This window comes from Ctenocephalides felis, unplaced genomic scaffold (assembly GCF_003426905.1).
Source record: "Ctenocephalides felis isolate EL2017-DRISC unplaced genomic scaffold, ASM342690v1 CF-g0.4_SCAFFOLD_03571, whole genome shotgun sequence".
In the NCBI taxonomy this organism is placed as follows: domain Eukaryota; kingdom Metazoa; phylum Arthropoda; class Insecta; order Siphonaptera; family Pulicidae; genus Ctenocephalides; species Ctenocephalides felis.
The window spans coordinates 37699924-37721507 of record NW_020539725.1 but is presented as its reverse complement, the minus strand read 5'-3'; the positions used below and the strand labels follow the sequence as shown (position 1 = coordinate 37721507).

Here is a 21584-nt window from a genome sequence, read left to right as displayed (position 1 = left end):
ACTAAAAGAATGGTTTGTTTGTAATCAATGCACTTAATTCATAAGTTACATTACATATCACAGTCATGACTTAAATATCTAATTGTTTTTCCAGAAACAAACTTAAGTTTAAAGAAATGCATGATTGGAGCAATGCTCACATACCTAAGTCAGAACAACTGTGTTTACAACAAAAATCTTATTCGAAACATAGAAATTGGTATTTTGAGTAATAAATATTATAAATAATTATGACAACACTTGAACGTGTTGTTTTAATTTTATATACTGAAAATTAATTTTATCGCATGTTTCTTATAATAAATTATAAGAAACGAACAGTATTATCAAGATTACATATTTAATGTAATAATAATAAAAGTATATATTGGAAAATATATACTTTCCAAATTCATAATTCTTATATAAACACAATTTTGTTTTAACCACATTTGTCCATAAAACGCAAATTTGTAATAATATTACAACTTTATAAAAGTTATAAACCGTCACTAGTAAACACGGATTCATATTTCTATGAAAACGCATTGATGTCAAATCCACAAAACTGTTTTGTACTATCATTTATTCGCAGAAGCACCTCACGGTTAGATAATGTTCAAGTAACATGCAATTGAGTATTTATTATTCATCCATCTTAATTGCTCATGATACAAGTGTTGCAGAGCGAGATGAACAATTTTTGATCGATGGACATGTCATTGATTGGTGGACTTCTTCAATAACCTGGAAAAGAAATGAAAAATAAATTAAATGGTTATCGAATAGTCTACACAAGTAATACAATACATCAACAACTGGTTAAAAAAAGTTTTCTATGGTAAATGAAAATATTCTTTGAAAAAATCCAGAAAGATAATATGTTAATATGAGTAACATTTTGGAAAAATATATTTAATTTCTCATATGTATTCGATATGAAATAAAATCTTAGTTATTCAACTCACCTCAATTAGTTGATCCATGCCATGCAAGAAGCCCTCTTCATGATTTCCAGGCGTCCACGGTGATCTATGATCTACTCTTACACCTTCCGGTAGTCTTCTAGCTTTTGCAAAATCTATCAACCAGGCACCAACCTTGGTATCGTCAAAAGCCACAAACACACTGCTACCTACAACTTCGTGTGTGGCAAAAAATTCGGATCTCTCAGCTAAATCTCTCATTTCGCGAAGTCTCTTAAGGAGTTTAGAAGCAACATCAGATCGCTTGGCACGACCTCCCCCTCCAAGGAATAAGGAAACAGTTCGTGCAACATCACTATGAGAGCGTACTCGTTTCAAATCGCTTAGAGGTGCTGATCCGCGCACTTTTAGAGCTTCGATACGAAATCCCTGTAATAAAAATATATAAATTAGATAAGAACTTAATTCAAAGAAAAAATAAGGTTCATTTTACGAAAGTTAATTTTTGTATCTACCTTGCTTTGCGAGCTGCTCAACTGCTCCCTAAACGTCATATATCTCATTTTGGTAACAGCTCCCGCTGCCTTTTCCTCGGCCGTTGGTGCCTCAGGATCAACCTCAACCATTTTCCTGAAAAGATCTTTCCGCGCTTCCGAGTTTCCGACCTCACTTTCCAAAAATGTTCGTCGTCCAATCTTAATATCCATTACATGAGGATCTCGGAACCCATGGAGAAGATCTTCCAATTCAATGTAACGGTCTTCAGAATTGGATGCGGAGGAGAATTCGCCCAAGTAGGCTGGAGCTAACCGGGATGCTAGGGGATCGGCGGCCAATTCACGGTAAGCGCGGGCTTCGTGATCTCCTTCAGCGCGAGAGAGTCGCTTACAAACAGCTCCTAAAATTAAAATTATGATCATCAACAAATTGATTGGCAGAAGAGTTAGTTTAAATATGAACAAAATCTGCATTTTTGTGACAATATAGTATTATTAGCACTTTTTTTTTACCTGGTGCAGAAGGTGCAATGCTAGCAGGATGTCCAGACAGTTGGATCCATTCACCATTAGGAGATGTTACATTGTTAACCTGCATGGTTCCGTTGCTAACGGTGTTACCGTTAACATTGGCAGTTGTATTATTATTTATTTGAGGCGAAGTTAGGTTTTCCCTGGTCGCCACGGCCATGGCTACTTGCGGATGCTGAGTAGCTACGATAGAAGCCGCCGAAGAGTTGGCACCGGTGCGCGTTTGCAGAAGTGCGGGACTAGCTGGAGCGCTCAATTCTAAAGCATTCTGAGGAAGAAGAATAATTGGTCAGGTAATTTAGACATTGAGACAATATTTTAATTAAATTTCTGCTATTTATATCAACAACTAACAACGTACTATTATTGCTCAATACAGAGTTCCAATGGTAAACAATATTCATTATTTATAATAAGCCCAAGTTTTTCTATATTTTAATTTATGGGCAAATACCCAAAACTCATTGGTTCAATATTTACTTGAGTTATCTGTTTAATTTTTATTTATCTCGTGTAAATATATTTATCAATTTATTATCATGGATTGCCAATCGATATTTTTAGTACAAGTATTATTAGAGATAACGTAAGATTAAAATTATCGGTGTTCGTATTTGTGAATTATGTATCGGTATAATGTTTAGACTCACTTTCCATAAGAGTCAGATAAAATCATGCATATAAATGCGAATACGAATAAAATCTCAAAAAAAAAATTCGTCCGAGATTTTTAAATTGGACATACACAAAATTGTCAAAAGTTCTTTGGCCGCGAAATTACTAGTAGCTACACGAAACAAAATTTTTATGATAGAGAATTCATTCAGGTAGATTAATTAAAATAACTTGAAGTCATGAATGTTTCATCAAGAAAATCATTTTCTGAAGTAAAATTAAATGAAAGGCGTAAGAATGAGCAATCAAAGTTAATTTACACGGAAAGCCGTATCAATTTAATCTATTTTTTAATCTTACATGTGGTAGTGCGAACTGCATATATCCATATTTTAATAATTTATAATTAATAATAAACACTGTTATTTAGTATAAGAGGAAACACCACTTGAAATCTTATCATAAAACCATACTGAGTCTGCTCATATAAGTTTCTCATACACCTGTGCGCAATTATCGGTGCAAAACACAATGCACTGATAAGGTCTCGAATTTTCTGATAACCAGACTTTTCTCTTATTTTCAATTGTTGAAGTAATTGCATAGATTCGTTATTATTTTGTTCCAACGATAAAACAAGCAATAAAATAAATGTCTCATTAGGTTTATTACCATGACCGTCACATTATTGCACGATTTTTCTCATAAGTCTTCAGCAGTCGTATATGTTTGAAATAACATATGGCAAGATATGAGTACAAAGTACCGACTGTGCCCAAAAATTCTTTATTTTAAGATTCAAAAAAATTTGCTCGTTTGATTTTTGAATATTTAAATCATTCACGTATATTTAAATTGTCGAACAATATGAATTCCAATTAAATTCTAAAATTCCTCGAGTAAAAGAGTCATGTTTCGAATCTATCTGAAGAATTATTTTTGTCAGGATGCGACAAATTTATATTTTGCTATTAAAATGTTTTAACTTTTTTGTATCATATGCTTAAACTGGATGTATCGAATTTTGAAATATTTATGCTTTTAATGTAATTTGCAGAAGATTATTTTTTTTAATCTTAATGAATCAACATACATATAATTCTATAAGCTACAATTTAATATTAAAATATAAAAAAATAAAAATCCAATATGTATTTTAGAAGAAATACAAAAATGAATTAAATGTATATATCAGGATCATTCCAGTGAGTGATACGTAGTCGATTAAATAAACAGATTTTTAATAAAAATTGCCTAAAGAGATCTGAATGTATGAAATAATACATCATAGGTCACAAATTTTCTTAAAGCGATTTAAACTGTTACATTCTTCCATAACGCGATAAAAAAAACAAAAGTATAATCTTGCTGATTAAAAAAAGTTCTAATGTTGAACTTATTTTTGAAGAATATTACAAAAGTTAACACTTTATAAATTTTGAAGATTATTTGAATAATTTTCGTAAAAATAGGAAAACACTGCACTGTATAATTAACTTAGTATTTACCGTATTTCCAATAATATAATTTTCACCAAAGAATAATTGCTTTCACTATATTTCCTTTAACTAAAACCACGACAGCAACTCAACGTAGACAAGAATACTGCTTGAATGTACTAATAAGTTTACGATATTTGTGAATTAAAATTAAAAAAAAATTCCATTAAATTCGAATACCAAATAAAAAATTTACGTCAACGCCATAAAAATATTAAGATTTTAAATCGGTCCATTGTCCCGCGGTTATAAATTACAAATAAATTGTTTGTACTCGCATTTTTTATACGACGAGGTATAAAAATACCAACGCCGTTCTTAATTATGGCTAACAATTCAAATAGAGATAAGGTCGCTAATTGTATATTCACAAGATAAACAATGCAATCGGGAAATGTATTTCTAAGAAAGGTTTACATTAACTAGTTATATATAAGCCAGTGAAAAAATGCATTATTGGATAGGTCAGTGCCAATATCAAGAACAATATTTGTTATCAACATTCCTTTGAAGTGATTTAATAATGATATTTTAAATATCCATTTCAAAACAGAACAAACCATTGAACTCAATATACTAGATACTTATACACCATCCACTTATTTTGTGAAAAATTAATGATAAAACATCAATGAGAAAATAGAACTTACGATGGCTAAAAATTTGAGGAGAGACATATCGCTTCTATGAGAATGTTTTCTACTCGTCCAGTATTTTCCAAGTGGTCTTTGCTCAGGGTCCTGGAACAAAAATAAATAGAACATAAATTTTCATTTTGTTTTATCTTAAAGATGTAGATTAAGGTAAAGTTTAAAAGTTTTACTAGCACGAGTATGGCAACTTATATATTGGCACAAAATTAATGTGATAGTTTATGAATATTTAGATGTATGATCCATCATGTACGTATGACTATATTTCACTTTCAAAAATATGCCGATAACAATGCTGAAAACCCATTTTCATGGATACACATGGAGGTATTCTGCATTTATTTGCATTTTGTTTAAATTTACTTTGTTGTTTTCGATGGCTTTGTTTGGAAAATCCGAAGATTATTGAACCTCGCAATGAAGGCGCACGCATTAATTAAAATACATAATAATTAAATCCAACCGTATATTTAGAATAAGAACGTCAAAATGTAACATTTAACAATGAAAATATTTTGCATTTATGAATTTCTGACGTCTAGGGAAAAATTTAAGTTTATTTTGATATAAAGATAACAATATTAGTAAATGAACTTTGGTAATATTCTATTTTAGCGAATATCCTGCATAAGGTGTTACTGTTATTGACTTCCGGAAATAAATTTTGTTCTCCAGAAAACCAGATTTGCTAATGTTATGTTTTCCCGATATTTCAAGTCATTCTGAATAGTTTGGCACAAAAATTGGAAAAAGCATTGGTAAAATATCTTCAGTCCACGTTCTCAAAAACGGCTGCATCAATTTTAAAACTTTAAAAGCCATTTGATGAAACTCGGTAAGGAGTCGAATTGATTTTCGAGAATCGGCCGAACCATTTCTTAAGAATTAGCAGTTAAAGTTTTTGCCAAAAATCTGGAACCGTTTTAATGCTGATGATCCTAAGGAACGCCTTAAATATTGTAGAATTACTAATAAACTTCCCGTAGGGCAAGTTATAGTAATCGCAAAAAAATGAAAATGTTTGTAAATCTTTACGTTTCAGAGGTTTCTGAATATTTTGGCACACCTTAGAAAAAATGGATGTATGTGTGTGTGTATGTATGTGTATACGGATACAAATTTTCGTCGATTTCGGAAACACGGAGAAGCAATTTGAATAATTCAAAAAACATTCGATTTGTATTGATAAGGAGACGTGCTGATTAGTTTTTGGCGGAGGCAGGTCTAGCCGTTCCGAAGATACGGAGCATAAAGTGCCAAAAACGGCAACACAGTTTTTAAGAAAACGGAGCGTCCGATTTTAATAAATCAAAAAACATTTTACTTGTATTGACAAGATGAAGAATCGATCAAATTTTCATGAAGGCAGGTCTAGCGGTTTCGGAGATCTAATGAAAAAAGTAAAAAGAAAATGCCATTTGGCGGTCAAAAATGATCATTAAACATATGCACACAAAATTATCAAATATTTTATAGAGATTTTAACAATAAATATAAATTTTGTTTACATTCCTATGGGTTTCGAATTTCCAAAATATGTCAAAATAAAGAAAACATTTTTCAAAAAAATGTAATTTTTTGTCAAATTTATAGTTTCTCAAAAATCTAATTTCATCGAAGTAATTTTTTTTCAAAAATTTGCCTTAAGGCAAAATGTAGCAGCTGGTTTTATCATAGTTTTAAAACGTTGAAGATTATAAAATGAACTATTTAAAGAGTTATTTAGATAAATATCTTCAATCCAATTCTGATTATTCAAAGTGCCTATCTGGTAAAAACTCCTTTGATATAAATATATCAACCATAAAAAACAGGTAATGGAATGGAATAATACTCGACTACTGAACCATCTGTTGTACAATTCAATTTTGACAATTTTAAAATTTGCTAGATCTCAATCCTAAAAAAAATCCTTACCGATTTAGTCGCTTAGTCACATCGGAAAGTCAATGCAACTTGCCTTAAGGCAAAATGTGGCAGCTGGTTTTATTATAGTGTTAATACCTCGAAGATTGTGAAATAAACTATTTAAATAGTTATTTAGATAAATATCTTTGATCCAATTCTGGTTATTCAAAGTACTTATCTAGTAACAACTCCTTTGATATAAATATATTAATCATAAAAAACAGGTAATGGAATGGAATAACACCCGACTACTGAACCATCTGTTGTGCAATTCAAATGCTAATTAATAAAAGTGAATGGCGATTATTTTTGCATTCTTTTTCATAACTTTTTTCAACTAGAAACCGCTTCTGTGGCCAGATTGTGATTTGTGATGGATGTGCGAACGAGAAATCGTGTCACGCACGAGCTGAGAATTACAATACCTGGTCAGATAAACAAAATAGATTATCTAGCAAATGACGTCAATGAAAGAAAGAAAGATATTGGTATAATATGTAATGACGGCGGTAGCAGTGCTTAGAAAGTAACACGGCGCGAGGTCGGACCTCGGAATGGAACTAGATGGAAGAATTTGAACGATTTATTTAAGCCCGGAGTGATCGCATTTTTGAGACCTCCATTTATAATTGGAGGTATTTCAAATTAAAATGTGAATACTCATTTGGGAATTTGATATTTCAATTACTTTGCGGCGGGCGTAGCTCAGTGTTAGTATACCAAAGATCCACGGATCGAGTTAAGGCAGTGTAAGATAATTGTAATACCAAATAATAAAGATGATAAAAATAATATGGAGATTAAATTTGATTAGGCCTTAAAATATAAAGTATGTTAAAACTAATATAATATACTTGCAATTGAATATGATGCAAAAAGAATCCAAAATTATGCAGAACTTTTAATAGATTAAGACAGCGGTTTCCAACCTGTGAGGCGCGCCAGGTTGCTCTAAGGGGAGCGCGTACATCAGTTTTCAGAATACTATTATCGTTAATAATTTAACATTGTGGAAACGATATTAAATTTTTTTTAAAATAGCTTGTATGCATATTTGTACATAATATTGCATATTATGTATTGATTTGTAGTCTGATAATATCAGTTTAGTATTTATAAAATTAAACTGTTGAAAAAAATAAAGAGAGGCGCAACATTTTTTTTTTATCATAGCAGGAGGGCCGTGCAAGAAAGGTTGGAAACCACTGAATTAAGATAAAGTATGTATTGTCTTGAAGTATCTATGTCTTTATTTTTTACATAATAAAGTATGCAAAAAAATAAGGAATAAGTTAATATTTTAAACTCGTTGAGTTGAGGCCAATTAAATTAAAGAATGTTATTTCTCACCTGAATTATGAGAGGCACATTATGAGAGGCAAATTCTACCTAAAATTTTTATACTTTATTAGGAATAGCTAAAACTACTTGATTTCGGGATTGTATTACAGTGTAATTACACAATTACACAATTATTTTGATGTAATTCATCATCAATGATACTAGTCATAATGTATTTAATATTGAATAATTGGGTTTTATTTAATTAACAAATTTGATTATACGTAATGCAATAAAAGTTACTCAACATTGTTTTTACCAAAAATTTCGGTTGCAAAAACGTCAAAATGTGCAAAAATGTGATTGGTTTCAATAATATCGTGTGATGAAATTATGAAATTAAATTAAAATTAGGAAACAAGCATGGAAACGTTCAATTTGGTAAATAAAATATTGTTGAATATAATTGTAACTTGAATTTACTGAAAAAAGTATTGAATTTTGCGGAATAATAGTTAAATATTGAACGAATTCTAGTATAATTATCCATAGAAATTTGCGTTTCATATCGTAACAAACAGAGAAAACGGTATTATGCATAAAAATGAAATTGTTATTTTATTGCTGTTTTATTACTCGGTGAATGTAAATAAAATATATGAATACTTGTAGTTCTCTAATTACGAACATGAAATATTTTAAATTCATTTGCTTTGATTTGAAAGTTATATTTCTAAATATTAAATGGGAAAAATAAAGTCATTTTTTAATACTATGAAAAATTATACTAATGTAATTATTCATGTTATATTATTTTTGTTTTAAAAAATTGCTCAATTTTATTTGGTTGCATTTGAAAATTGAAATCGATTTCTATCTATAAAATGGAATATGCTAAGTTAGTGTTACTAAAGAATATTCAATGCATGGAAAATTTTGTATTTTCGTGTATAACGTTTTAGTATACAACAATATCTACATGATAATATATATACAATAAAATATCCAAACATCAGATGCCAATTCTATCTCGACTGACTGAAGCAGATGTTCGCGCGAGATTACATTTGCTCGCGCAAAACTAGCAAATACAAAATTCCGCAAATAAAGTTTAAATATAATTTAAATATTTATGATGCCTCCCGTTGTTTATTTTGCATGTAAAAAGCTACAAGTCAAGGAGAAACGCGATGTACGCTGGAGTATGTCATAACAGTACATATTTTATTCAGGAGTAACAGATTCAAGAATATTGCAATTCAATTATGCATTCGAGAGTATTATAATAATTATAATAATATATTCATTACACGTTCACCCCAGTGCAAGAGGTGCAAACTGAAAATTTTGGTCTTGCATAAAAAAGTATTAGAAATAATTTTTCCAACGTATAACAATTCTGTAATCAGAACTTCCTCAGCAGTCAGCAGACTGATAAACATTATCATGTATGAAAAATTTAATATAAAAGAGCTTAGAATGGAATAAAAGGATATGATTATTAAAATCCCATAATGTTCTGTTTTATATATTTTATATGAAATATAGCATCGGATTACAAATGTGAATCGGAAGAGAATCTGTTGACGCAATTGTTCGCATTCACAACAGCTCGTGCGTCAATGGACGCGGCTTAAAATGCTAAATCTACAAAAAATATGGAAATAAAATAAATATATTTATAAATATATTTATTTATAAACGGATCACATATTCACATTTCGTATTAATGAGGTGGAAAATATGAAGTATCCATATATGCTCGCATGTTCATAATGAATAAAAAAGTTAAATGGTTTGATCCTTTGAATGTCGATTTTATTGCCTATTGGTAGTTTTCATGAATAATATTGCATTGCAATAATATGATCAATTATTCTAAGACTAATTTCTATATTCAAAAAAAGCTTCAGATATTATTGCCAAACAAATTTTGGAGTTTGCATAATAGGTGACACCGATTATGTACCTAGTCATTTTGCTATGGCAGTGTTTTCCGCAAGAGTGGCACTGCTGTACGGGAGAGCGAGCTGTCTAGTAATAACTGAAAGGACCAGACACAAGATATTTAAAGATTTTTCAATTACCAATGAAAATGTATTTAAAAATCAGAAATTACTTTTCCAAAGGCCTCAATTTCAAATTACAATAGTCCAGTCATTTAAGCTTAAATTAGGTAAGAATCTCGGAATTCGAGATACCCAGCTGTAAGTCTGTAAATATTTGTATATTGACACCCTAAAGTTGTCTCAAAATCTACATATGGTAGGGTTTATGTAGGTTTCGAGACAAATTTAGAGTGTCAATATACAAGTATTTACAGACGAGCTGGGTATCTCGAATTCCGAGGTGAACTTACCGAGGATTACAAGAACAAACTATAATTCCCAAAGAATCAATTCAGAGTGAAAATTATTGGAAAAAACTGTCGAACCAAGGGATGTCTATAGGTAGCCATGTGGATGTCGCCTTTAGACGACGCTGGTAACAAGAGAATTGAAGCGTTAATATCCAAATTTAGCAATTGTGGATAAACAAGAAATCCAAATATATATTTGGTTAATCTTGATTGATTACATTGCAGGATTGTAAAGAAGATAGTATAGTAGAAACAGTAATTTTATCAATATTTTGTCTTAGCAAAACTTATCATCACGAGTTTATAATTTTCACTATCTCCACCGCAACTGGTAATTATATAAAACGCAGTAATTTGCTACAATACTCACAGGAAACATTTAAAGATATGCATAATCTGGTGTTTGTACAACTAATCATTTTTACATAGAGAAATGTTTATATTCTCTTTAAACCGCAATTTCAATGTTTGCTATTTATTTCGATTAATGCATCTGCTAATAAAGATTGATTATTATTACCATAGATTGCTTATACTATGATATCATTTTCCAAATAATTACAGTATGTTTTCATGCAAAACTTGCTCATCAGTCGGTCGAATTTAAATTGTTTGAGATGACTAACGCATTTCACGGTCATCGAGCGCGAAGTAATTTAGCAAACAGCCATATGTTACTGTCAATAGTTCGTTCGCATTGACGTCATTGATTACTGTCAAAGACGATGGAACTTTCTCATATATCAAACGCCTCATATATATTACTGGATTCTAATAAGAAGACCATTGTTTGGATGGAGAAGGCAAGTTTTCATATTTAGCAATAGATATGCAAGGCGGTCTAAAGTTGAGAAACACCCATTTCTTTGTCTAACAAACTAAGACCCACTACTGTACGATGGCATGGGTCGTTGCTTAATTAGTATTAATGTACTTGTTTTGGGTTCGAGCTATTAATTGTTTTTATTTTTTTTTAAATTGGCCAAAACTGATAATTTGCAAAAAATAAACCGATGGTTTCAGATACAAAATAGATGGTGCTTATGAAAATATTGAGAGTTATTTGAATTTTGAAGTACATGATGGGTCATTTAAAGTGGGAGCAATGGTCAACTCTATTTTGTATTCTAGGCCAAAGGTGGCTGCCTACGCGGTATCATTTTCAGCCAAAAAAATTAAACGATGTTTTTCATTGTTTTCTCCAGAAACAAAGGCTTCCACTTTATAGCCAAAACTCTGTACTTACGGATGAAATGTAATTTCAATTTAATAATAATTATGTTTAGCAAAATATTGCGCTAGTCAGTCATGATGACTATTGTCAAATCCATAGAAATTATCTAAACCAAACAATCCCAGATTTTGATACTACTGATATTTTGCATTTAATAGAATACTTTTCGCCGTTACCCTAAAATACTAAAGATCTTTTTTTTCATCAAAATCATTTTAGAATCATTTTTGCGCTATTAAATTAAAATATTAAGATTGACCCAAAGCAGAGTTTATCGCTTCATCCTAAGAAATATGCTAATTAACCACAAAACTTGTTGGATAAAAATCAAAGTTGGAACCGTTAACTCCGGTTTTAATGAATATTGAAATTAGCGAAACTTGTTTGCTAAATTCAAATTCAAATGACGTAAATCGGAGACATCAAAATTAGTATTTCAATTGTTTGATTCAATTGATGACATAGAAGTATAATTAGAACATGCGTATTATGAATATGTTAGAATCTATTAGTGGAATAAATTTAATATTAACACACACACAGATATATATATATATATATATATATATATATATTTTATTGAATGGTAGAATCTTGGATTTGTGTATATTTTGTAGAGTTTCGAACAAGAATCCAAAAATAATAAAAAATAAAAAAACAAGAAACATTTTTAATAAACAATTAAACTAGACAGTAAACAAATAATTAAATAAAGAAATTGTTTATTAAAAACTTTTCTTGTTTTTTTATTTTTTATTATTTTTGGATTCTTGTTCGAAACTCTACAAAATATATATTTTATTATATATATATATATATATATATATATATATATATATATATATTTAAACATTTTCAACATATATATATGTATATATATAAGAATGATCGAATTAATCAATTTTCAATTAATTGAGAGTACATCTATAATTCATATTCACATTCTAATAATACTTGTAATTATTCAAGAAGTTGAGTGGTTTTACAAGTATTGAATTAGCCTATATTCACTACATATTATGTAGATTCATGTTCAACAGAGCATTTTATCTAATCAACGTTATACTTGAAATATGTGGGTGCTTTAAAAAATGTATACAATTTGCTGATAATAGGAAAACTACATAAGTACTAGTTTATTTTAGCAAAAAAACTAAAACAAAAATATTTAAAAAAAACAGTTCAATATCGTTAATTGTTATTACCGTTATAAATCCAACATGGCCCCAGGGAAATATACTATTTGAACCAAAAATGTTGAAATGATATAAAAAATGTATAAATAATTATGTATTTTTTTACATAAAATTGCATATAATTTTGTAAGTTGATAAATTATGCCAATTGAGTATTTATAAAATTGTTAAAAAAAATGAGGAAGGATCAACATTTTTTTATAAGAACGGAAGAGCGCGGTATTAAAGCGTTAGAAACAACTGCCCTAATGGACAAAGTCCGATTATTATCCACATTTATTTTATTACAATTTTAATATTTTTTTATTATTTATATATCAATAAAATGTGAATTAAGAAATTATTGGTTTTTGTTAAAAGATTCAAAATATACTCACATCACCAGGAGCGACACAAAACCTTTTCAATATAATCCTGATGCCGTTCATTCACACAAAAATTGAACTAGCGCACATAATAATCTGAGCGCTTGCACTAAAATTAACACTGCATTCACTATTGCAAATAAATAAATAAATAATTGATTAGGTCCTCACTGCACACAATATATTAATTATTCACACACAATTTATCCTAAATTTCCAAGCCGGAAATGCATAAAAGTCCTTCGAGATAAAGTTTAACCTTTCCCGCAATCGCTGTTTGCATAAAAATCGCTGAACGATTTTTGTATACTTTGTGTAACCGCCATAGGCTGGATTATTAATTAATCTTTACGAAGTGCTATAACCACATGATTGAATTGATTTTATAAGGAGACAAAAAAGATTTTGTCTGACCAATCTTGACGTGCTGACGGTTTCCGTTGTACTGAACTCAGCATGCAAGCCCGTATTATTGTATACAAGCGATGTACGCGAAGCCATCGCATACAGAATGTAAAATGCCACAGCGTGCCCGATACACAATCGATCTAGTGGGGTACATCGTCATAGTCAAGATCGATATATAGATAGATCATTATAACTATTACGAATAATCAAAATTTAAAGGAAAAATTTTAATACACGCCTATAGGCGACATCCATTTATCAACCTGTGTGTGCCGATCATTGCTTTAACTAGTGGGGCGCATGGCATTGAGCCTTAAACAAATTGCTGGAACTTCCCGTACCAAAAATTATATTTTTTTAAAAAGATTAACATTTTTGAAAAAAATTTACTCTGAAAAAATTAGACTTTTGTGAAACTATAAATTTTTGACAAAAATTTACTGTTTTTGAAAAAAAAAGACTTTTTGAAGAATATTTTATTTTGAAATATTTTGCAAATTTTGAACTTTTTTTCAAAGCAATCGTACTGCTTTAACTGCATAGAGACGAAATATCGAAGCGCGTAAGCGCCGCGTCGCAGTCTAACGGATAAACATTGGTACGGAACCCATGGGAATGTAAACAAAATTTATACTTGTTAAAATCTCTAAAATATCCGATAATTTGATGTGCATATGTCTAATGATCATTTTTTAACACCAAATGGCATTTTTTTTACTTTTTCTACAAGATCTCCGAAACCGCTAGACCTGCCTTCATGAAAATTTGATCAGTTCTTTATTTGTTAATAAAAGTGAAATGTTTTTTAAATTATTCAAATCGGACACTCCGTTCTCTTAAAAACGGAGTTACCTTGCACTTTTTGCCCCATATCTTCGGAACGGCTAGACCTGCCTTTGCCAAAAACTAATCAGCACGTCTCCTTATAAAATACGAAACGAATGTTTTTTGAATTATTCAAATCGCTTCATCCGTATTCCCGAAATCGTCGACAAAAATTTGTATCCGCACACACAAACACACATCAATTTTTTCTATAAGGTATGCCAAAATATTCAGAAAAACGTAAAGATATATAAAAATGTTCATTTTCGATTTTTTTGCGAATTCTAATTTGTTATTGTAATTTTTAGGTTTTCAAAAGTGTAATTAATTTTATAACATAATTTTATTGATAATGATTGGAAAATCTTACAATATGTTGCGAAAAAAAACACTTGAGCGGCTTGCTGGCTAGTACAGCAGTGTCACTCCTGCAAAAGTAGTAACATTTAGCTACAGTCATAGTATCCATAACACATTTAGTATATCAATTCTAGATCACCTTAAAATACCATTAATTCGTGATTTTCTTGTAACATTGTGTTATTGGATTTTATATAATAACGTAGATGCAACTATAATACGTCTTAAGCAAATATAAATTTTACACTGTTTCAACAAACCAGTTAACTGTGGCTCTCATTGAACTGTGCGCACAATTTGTATTGCTAGAATCGAGGTAAAATGTATTCAAGTAAAATGTCACTTACAATTACTTATTTTATAAAAGCTACAACTATATTGCCAGTGCTCAAAGAAATCCGGAATTTGTATATAAGAGTAGTCAGATTAACATTATCGTTGTATAAAATAAATGCTATATCATCCACGTTAAGTACTACTCTTCTATTTAAAGCTATTTTGAATAAAAAATTAAATTTGAGACGATGAACTTACAATTTACATAGTCAGCGTCAAAAATGTAATAGCATGACGAGAATGCTCGTCAATACCCTGCTACTATTCCATAACAAGTATATTAGTCAATCAATTAACTGCTTAATATAAACACCTTATAATGGAAAACTATTCAAAATGTTTATATTTATTGACCGATTCTAAAAGCTAATTCTAAAATATTACGAACGCAATCGTACAAGTATTTTAAAAGAAAGATTTATTCAATATATAAAATACCTTTTACCTGTTGTTTGATTTCATAAAATGTTCGAAACGCTACTTTATTTTGGACTTGCACGTAAATGATTTCGACACTTACATGCGTCAGAGTTTTATATACATATTCTATAATAAAATTAGAACAAACAAATATTCAGCAGAAATTTATTATTTACAATTATACCTCACCGATGAAAATATAAATCCACATACTCAAAAAAACGTCATAAGAAAAATTTGTACTTAAATGTACGCAATTATTATGAATAATAGTGTAATTTTAATAATGAGATTATTTTGATGACCACTTTCTACGAAAGCAGACGTTAATTTATTCATAAACGCACGTGTATTTGCACAAGTGTGACTTATGATTAAGCAGAAACATTAAATAATTATGCTATAATCGATTCAGATCATCGATTAAAATATAACGTCATGAGAATCAAATTTTTATTAATGGTACTGCTAGATTGCAGTACGTATAAAATTTTATAACAAACAATTTTGTAGCAAATATTAAATGATTAAAAAGTCGAAGCTGCATAGGAGCATAAACTTGAAGTGGATGCTATAGGATTTATTATATGTAACGATTAAAATATGATAATTTGACAACCCTTATAAACAGTGTTTAATCAGTTTTCCGATATCACAAGCAATTCAAAAATAAAATAATTTTTAATTTATTTGCCTTGTCGACACTGATACTGACGGCGAACTTGTTAAAATCAAACAACCTAAAATTTTCAAGTTTGCCTATATTACATTTGTATCCGAATTTTGGGTATATTTAATAAAATAATCAGTATTGTTGATCTATCAGAGTTAAAATATAAAATTTAAATAAAATAAAATTCAATTTTAAAAGAAGATTATTAAAACTATGAGCATAAGAATAAATAAGAAAATATATGTTTAGATATAAGCCTATGTAACATTTGTATCTAAGTTTTGTGTACATTTAATAAAATAATACTGATACTGATGGTGAACTTGTTAAAATCAAACAACTTAAAATTTTCAAGTTTGCCTATATTACATTTGTATCCGAATTTTGGGTATATTTAATAAAATAATCAGCATTATTGACCTATCAGAGTTTTTATCAAATTTAAATAAAATAAAATTCAATTTTAAAAGAAGATCATTAAAACTATGGGTATAAGAATATATAAGAAAATAGATGTTTGGGTATAAGCCTATATAACATTTGTATCCAAATTTTGTGTACATTTAATAAAATAATCTGTATTATTGATCTTTCATCGTTGAAATATCAAATCTAAATAAAATTCAATTTTTCAAGAAAATCATTAAAACCATGAGTATAAGAATGAATAAGAAAATATATGTTTGGGTACAAGCAGATGTTTTACAGCTCACAGAGAAAGCACGCGAATAAACATATAAGTACAAAAGTTAGTGCTAATAAAAACTAATTAAAGATTCGACTATAAATTTTATGATCGAAAAATCAAAACTCACTGAATGTTCGACGTCCCGCACGATACATCAGATGTGAATAGTTGCCTTGTTCCCGTCGTGCGTTTGACGTCAATCGCTTCGCTAGATATCCCCTCTAACGCCGCACAAAACGCCTTACGACGGACTAAATGAGAGACCGAAACCGAACAGAGCCAGCAAGAGCACTCGAACACTGCAAAGAGCGGAAGGCGAGCGTCCTGACATCGGGTCATGCAAGTATTGCCAAAATGCAACGGTGCAATGGCGCCAAAAAATATTTCGTTTAAATTTCAATATTGATAAAACTAAAACAATTGAAATTGCGTAAAATTGGTCTCAATCTAAAGCTATGTGTTATCTTCTTTAAATTAAATTAAATAAGGTTATTGAATAAACATTTGTTCTTCGAATAATATTTAGTTTAGTGTAGAATTGCATAATAATATTATGTATTATTAAAATTAGTTGTTATAATAAAAATAAACAAATAAACTAGTGGGGTGTATGGCATCGTGCCTTAAGGCAAATTGCTGGAACTTCCCGTACCGTAACGAAATGTTCGAGTGATACTGAATGTTTTCAAATAGATTATTTAAGTAACATTGTCTAATATTTATAAGAATTATATAAACTGAATTGCAAAGTTGAAATTATTTGTTTAAAGTATATTAGAACTATAGTCAGAATTAAAAATAAAATCTGAATTATTTTCGATATACAAGAAAATTTTTTTTGAAACAAAAAAGTTGAAACAATTTTTTTTTCCAAAATCAATTATTTTGTTAAGACAAGCAGAAAGTTCTTTGAATCATTTAAATCGGACGCTTAGTTCTTTAAAAAACTGCCATATTTTACACATTTAGCTCCGTATCTTCGAAATGGCTGGGCCTGTCTTTGCCAAAAACTAATAAACACTTCTCCCAATCATTACTAATTGAATCTTTTTTTAGATCATTCAAATCGGATGCTCCGTTCTCTCAAAAACTCGATTTCTATTTTCTGCACTCCTTGCTCTTTATCTCCGTAACTGCTGGACCTGCCCTTGCCAAAAACTATTCAGCTCACCTCCCTATCAATAGGAATCGAATGTTTTTTGAACCATTCAAATCGGATGATAAGTGTGCCCGAAAACATGACTGGAAATTTGTATCCATACATACATACACACACATTCATTTTTTCTGAGAAATGCCAAAATGTTCAGAAACCTTCAAAACGTCGAGAAATGTAAAAATTTTCAATTTCGACTTTCGGCCCATTACAATAACTTACCTTATGAGAAGTTAATAATATCAAAAATCATGAACTACGATAATAAAAATCATGGTTATAATTTAAATAATCATAAAACATGAAGTAACTGGGAAATTATGAGTTTTTGTTTGAAATAAGTTGGGTGTTAACATAATAATCATTCAAGATATAATAGAGTGGTACATATATAAAATTTTAATATACAATTTTTATACGAATTTTTACGTTTTATGTCACTTTAAGGCTCACTCGTGGGTAAGTGGCTAGGCTCAGGCTGGACCTATGCAAGTCAGAGCTCTAGGTTCCGGGAGCCTGATGACAAGCAGTAGTAACATCGGTTTTCATTTGAAAATATTATTAACAACAATATGATTCGAACTAAAAATAGCCCTCGCCCAACATTGCTGCATAAAATAAATATTCGCCCTATTACAAAAATTGCAATGATAAAATTTAACACACTGATATGAGACAACTGTTTGGTTGCCATCTGTAAAAACCGACATAGTGTTAGGTCAATTTAGCCCAACAGTTAAAGGACTGTTAAGTTCTGATTTCTGTTCTAAACAATATTGAAAATGCCATTTTTAATATTCATTAACTTGAAGAAAGTTATGTCGTCTGTAAATAAATTTATTTCAAAAACATACTTAAGAGAACTCAGAAAAAATGCAATTTAAGAAAAAAGTCATCCGCAGAAAGCAATTATTGCTAACATAAGGCAAGATTTTCAAGTATGTCATAAGAAGATTTAGTGACCAATGCAAATATTTTTGAAAAAAAATTAAGTCTGTGTATCCTTGCATCGTTGTCCACTCAAATAAATATTTTCAATTATATTTACAAATGAATTTCCAATGATTCGTGTTGAGAATATAAAAGTAACAAAGATAAGAAGTAGTAAATAAAAAGTATGTTTTTGAAATAAATTTATTTACAGACAACATAACTTTCTTCAAGTTAATGAATATTAAAAATGGCATTTTCAATATTGTTTAGAACAGAAATCAGAACTTAACAGTCGAGAATATAAAAGTAACAGAGATAAGAAGTAGTAAATAAAAAAAACGAATCGACAAACAAGTTAAAAAAAAGTACCAAAAATACTAATTATTTTATAAATATAATTTAAACATTTAAACTGTTGAGATATGGCTTAACTACAGCGGATTTTTATTAAAATTAGTGATTGGGCAATAAAAAAATATAAGATAAAAACCACAAAAGATTATGACAATAGAGTCATGATATTAATTCGCATTTCATAATCAATTTAAATAAAAATTTAAAAATGTTTGATTAAATATTTTGATATAGAATTTTTTTTATATTACACTGCACGTTTTTATGCTTATTATTTAAGCCGAAAATGTTATAATTTGAAACAAATAAAAATCTAGATAAAAATCTGATATCTAATCTTTGCAATACAACAAAATATTATTAGTGCTTGTGTAGAATGCCAATAAATTATGTTTATAATTGATGTTATTTGTATAAGACCTCCTTTTATCTCCAAACAAAAATGAGTACTATAAAATAATCGTAGGAAAGAGAACTTTTTTGGCACGATAAACAATTTATAAGATTTTTTTTTTTATTTATTTATTGTTTGAACAGCAATCAGAACTCCTATATGTTCTATAAGCTGTTGGTTAACGACTTAATACTACTTTATTTCATGAGAGGCAATCCATCGATTAACCATTCTCTTATGTGTGAGATATTTTTGATATTAGCTCTTACGTCTAATAGTTGCATATGATTGGATGTTGCAGCTATGTCCACGAAGGACGATTTCCACTTGGAATTATATTGTGATCTATAATCCCAAGTAGAAATTTGACATCAAAGCTGCCTGATGTCGGGCTACGGCGGTAGCGGGAATCGTTCCAGCGAACCTGGAACTAGTGGCTGCTAGTCCACGCTCTAACCGATATCGCCACCGCCGGCCCAATTTATAAGATAAAGTGAAAATAAAGAGTTTTATGTGAATTAATTTTATCAATTAAATGTGAATAATGATCGTATTTTCTGTCACAGGTTATGCTACGCAGTTAGTTTTTAAAGATTCTGAGAAATCTAACAACTGATATTTAGTCAAGAAATAAATTATATTTATTATTTATTCTAATATCCATCGATATAAAACAAAATATATGATAGAAAGATAGCTGTATATGTGTTACAGTTTTCTCCTAATAATATGAGTAATAAATTTATTGTTTGACTTTTTTCTCTACACTTCAAATATTTGTCGCGAATCTAGATCAAGTTAAACATGTTGGCAAATTAGATCAAGGATTTAATTCCGCACAATTGTTTTCGCCAACCAGGTTTGATTAATCTTAGATTCCAGGGTCCAGATTGCGTCACGTTAATAAACATTTTTGTCACAATCAAAAATAATCAAAAGCAACTGTCCACGAGGCACGTCTCATCAAACCCTCTCGACCGCGATCAAAGTGCGCGTCCGTTTCAATTGGCCGAATTAGCTTTGTTGATTCTTTGCGACGCACTATCTTTAACGACATGAAATATGTCTTTAATTTTTTTTATTAGATTTGTCACTCTGGACACCATACGTTGATCGTTTAAATTTAAAAAAATAGATTTGACTATGCTTGATAATATCATTTCAATTGAAATTGTTATGGGAATTTAAAACAATGAATGCACAACATGCCTTTATATAGTTTATATTAATAATCATTTGAAAATATCACATGATATGTTCAAATAGAATTGTAATTTAGATTAAACCGATGAACTTTAGTATCCAACTAAAGTACTGGTAAGTATCCAACTTACCAGCCACTGTTAGTTAAAATTTAAACAACTATGCTTATAAGATTTATTAACTTAATTAGAAACGCTTCCAAAAACAGTGCATATATGTATGCATATCGTGACGATATCGTCACAATGTATAATTAATATATAATTTCATAAAAAAATTCCCTTGCAATGTTATTGCTTGATCACTTTTTATGGCACCATAATGTCTAATCTTTAGACTCTAAAGTACTTGCATAGATAACAATAATATAGTAATAATAATACTTATTGCAGCTAGTAAACATAATAATAAACTGTGTCGATTTGTTTTCAATATATTGTATAGAATTATGTTGTTTTATCAAATATCAAATGACAAGTTTGACGTGAATACTTCAATTATTTATTCTAATTTTGTCAACTGTTCATAAACAATAAAACTTAACATACATTAAACAATTTTCTCCAATCAATGCTACTACATTTTGTATAAAAACAATTATAAATTCAAAGAATCTGACTAATTATTCTTTCTAATTTGCAAATGTTAATTAATTTAGCAAAGAAAATATACTGTTTGTCATACACAAGGGCAAAAAATCTAGAATAACAAACATTATAAAGCAAAATATTTCTTTTAAATTGACGATCTACGGACTTCGTATTTCACATCATATCTCGAACAGACACAAT

At 29.5% G+C, this 21584-nt stretch overlaps 1 protein-coding gene across 2 annotated transcripts; it reads right to left on the bottom strand.

Annotated features, from left to right (window-relative positions):
• Positions 1-400: 400 nt before the first annotated feature.
• Positions 401-17066, bottom strand: LOC113384544 (inositol-trisphosphate 3-kinase homolog). 2 transcript variants are annotated; one of them, XM_026622277.1, is made up of 6 exons: positions 13056-13524; positions 4698-4787; positions 1916-2201; positions 1421-1803; positions 948-1334; positions 401-726 (listed from the first exon to the last, which is right to left on the bottom strand). In XM_026622277.1, the coding sequence occupies exons 1-6, from the start codon at positions 13104-13106 to the stop codon at positions 646-648; spliced, it is 1278 nt and encodes a 425-aa protein (XP_026478062.1). In that variant the 5' UTR covers positions 13107-13524; the 3' UTR covers positions 401-645. The 2 variants fall into 2 exon arrangements, with proteins under 2 accessions (XP_026478062.1, XP_026478063.1); XM_026622278.1 differs by lacking the exon at positions 13056-13524 and adding an exon at positions 16881-17066 and having other exon boundaries at positions 402-726.
• Positions 17067-21584: the final 4518 nt, after the last annotated feature.

What these genes read in the sequence shown, in the direction of transcription:
- LOC113384544 (XM_026622277.1), bottom strand. Translation starts at nt 13,106, where the DNA reads ATGAACGGCATCAGGATTATATTGAAAAGGTTTTGTGTCGCTCCTGGT. An exon ending in TCCTCAAATTTTTAGCCATC is followed by an intron (nt 2,202 to 4,697) that starts GTAAGTTCTATT and finishes CTTCTTCCTCAG; the next exon opens with AATGCTTTAGAATTGAGCGC. An exon ending in GCATGGATCAACTAATTGAG is followed by an intron (nt 727 to 947) that starts GTGAGTTGAATA and finishes TTTCTTTTCCAG; the next exon opens with GTTATTGAAGAAGTCCACCA.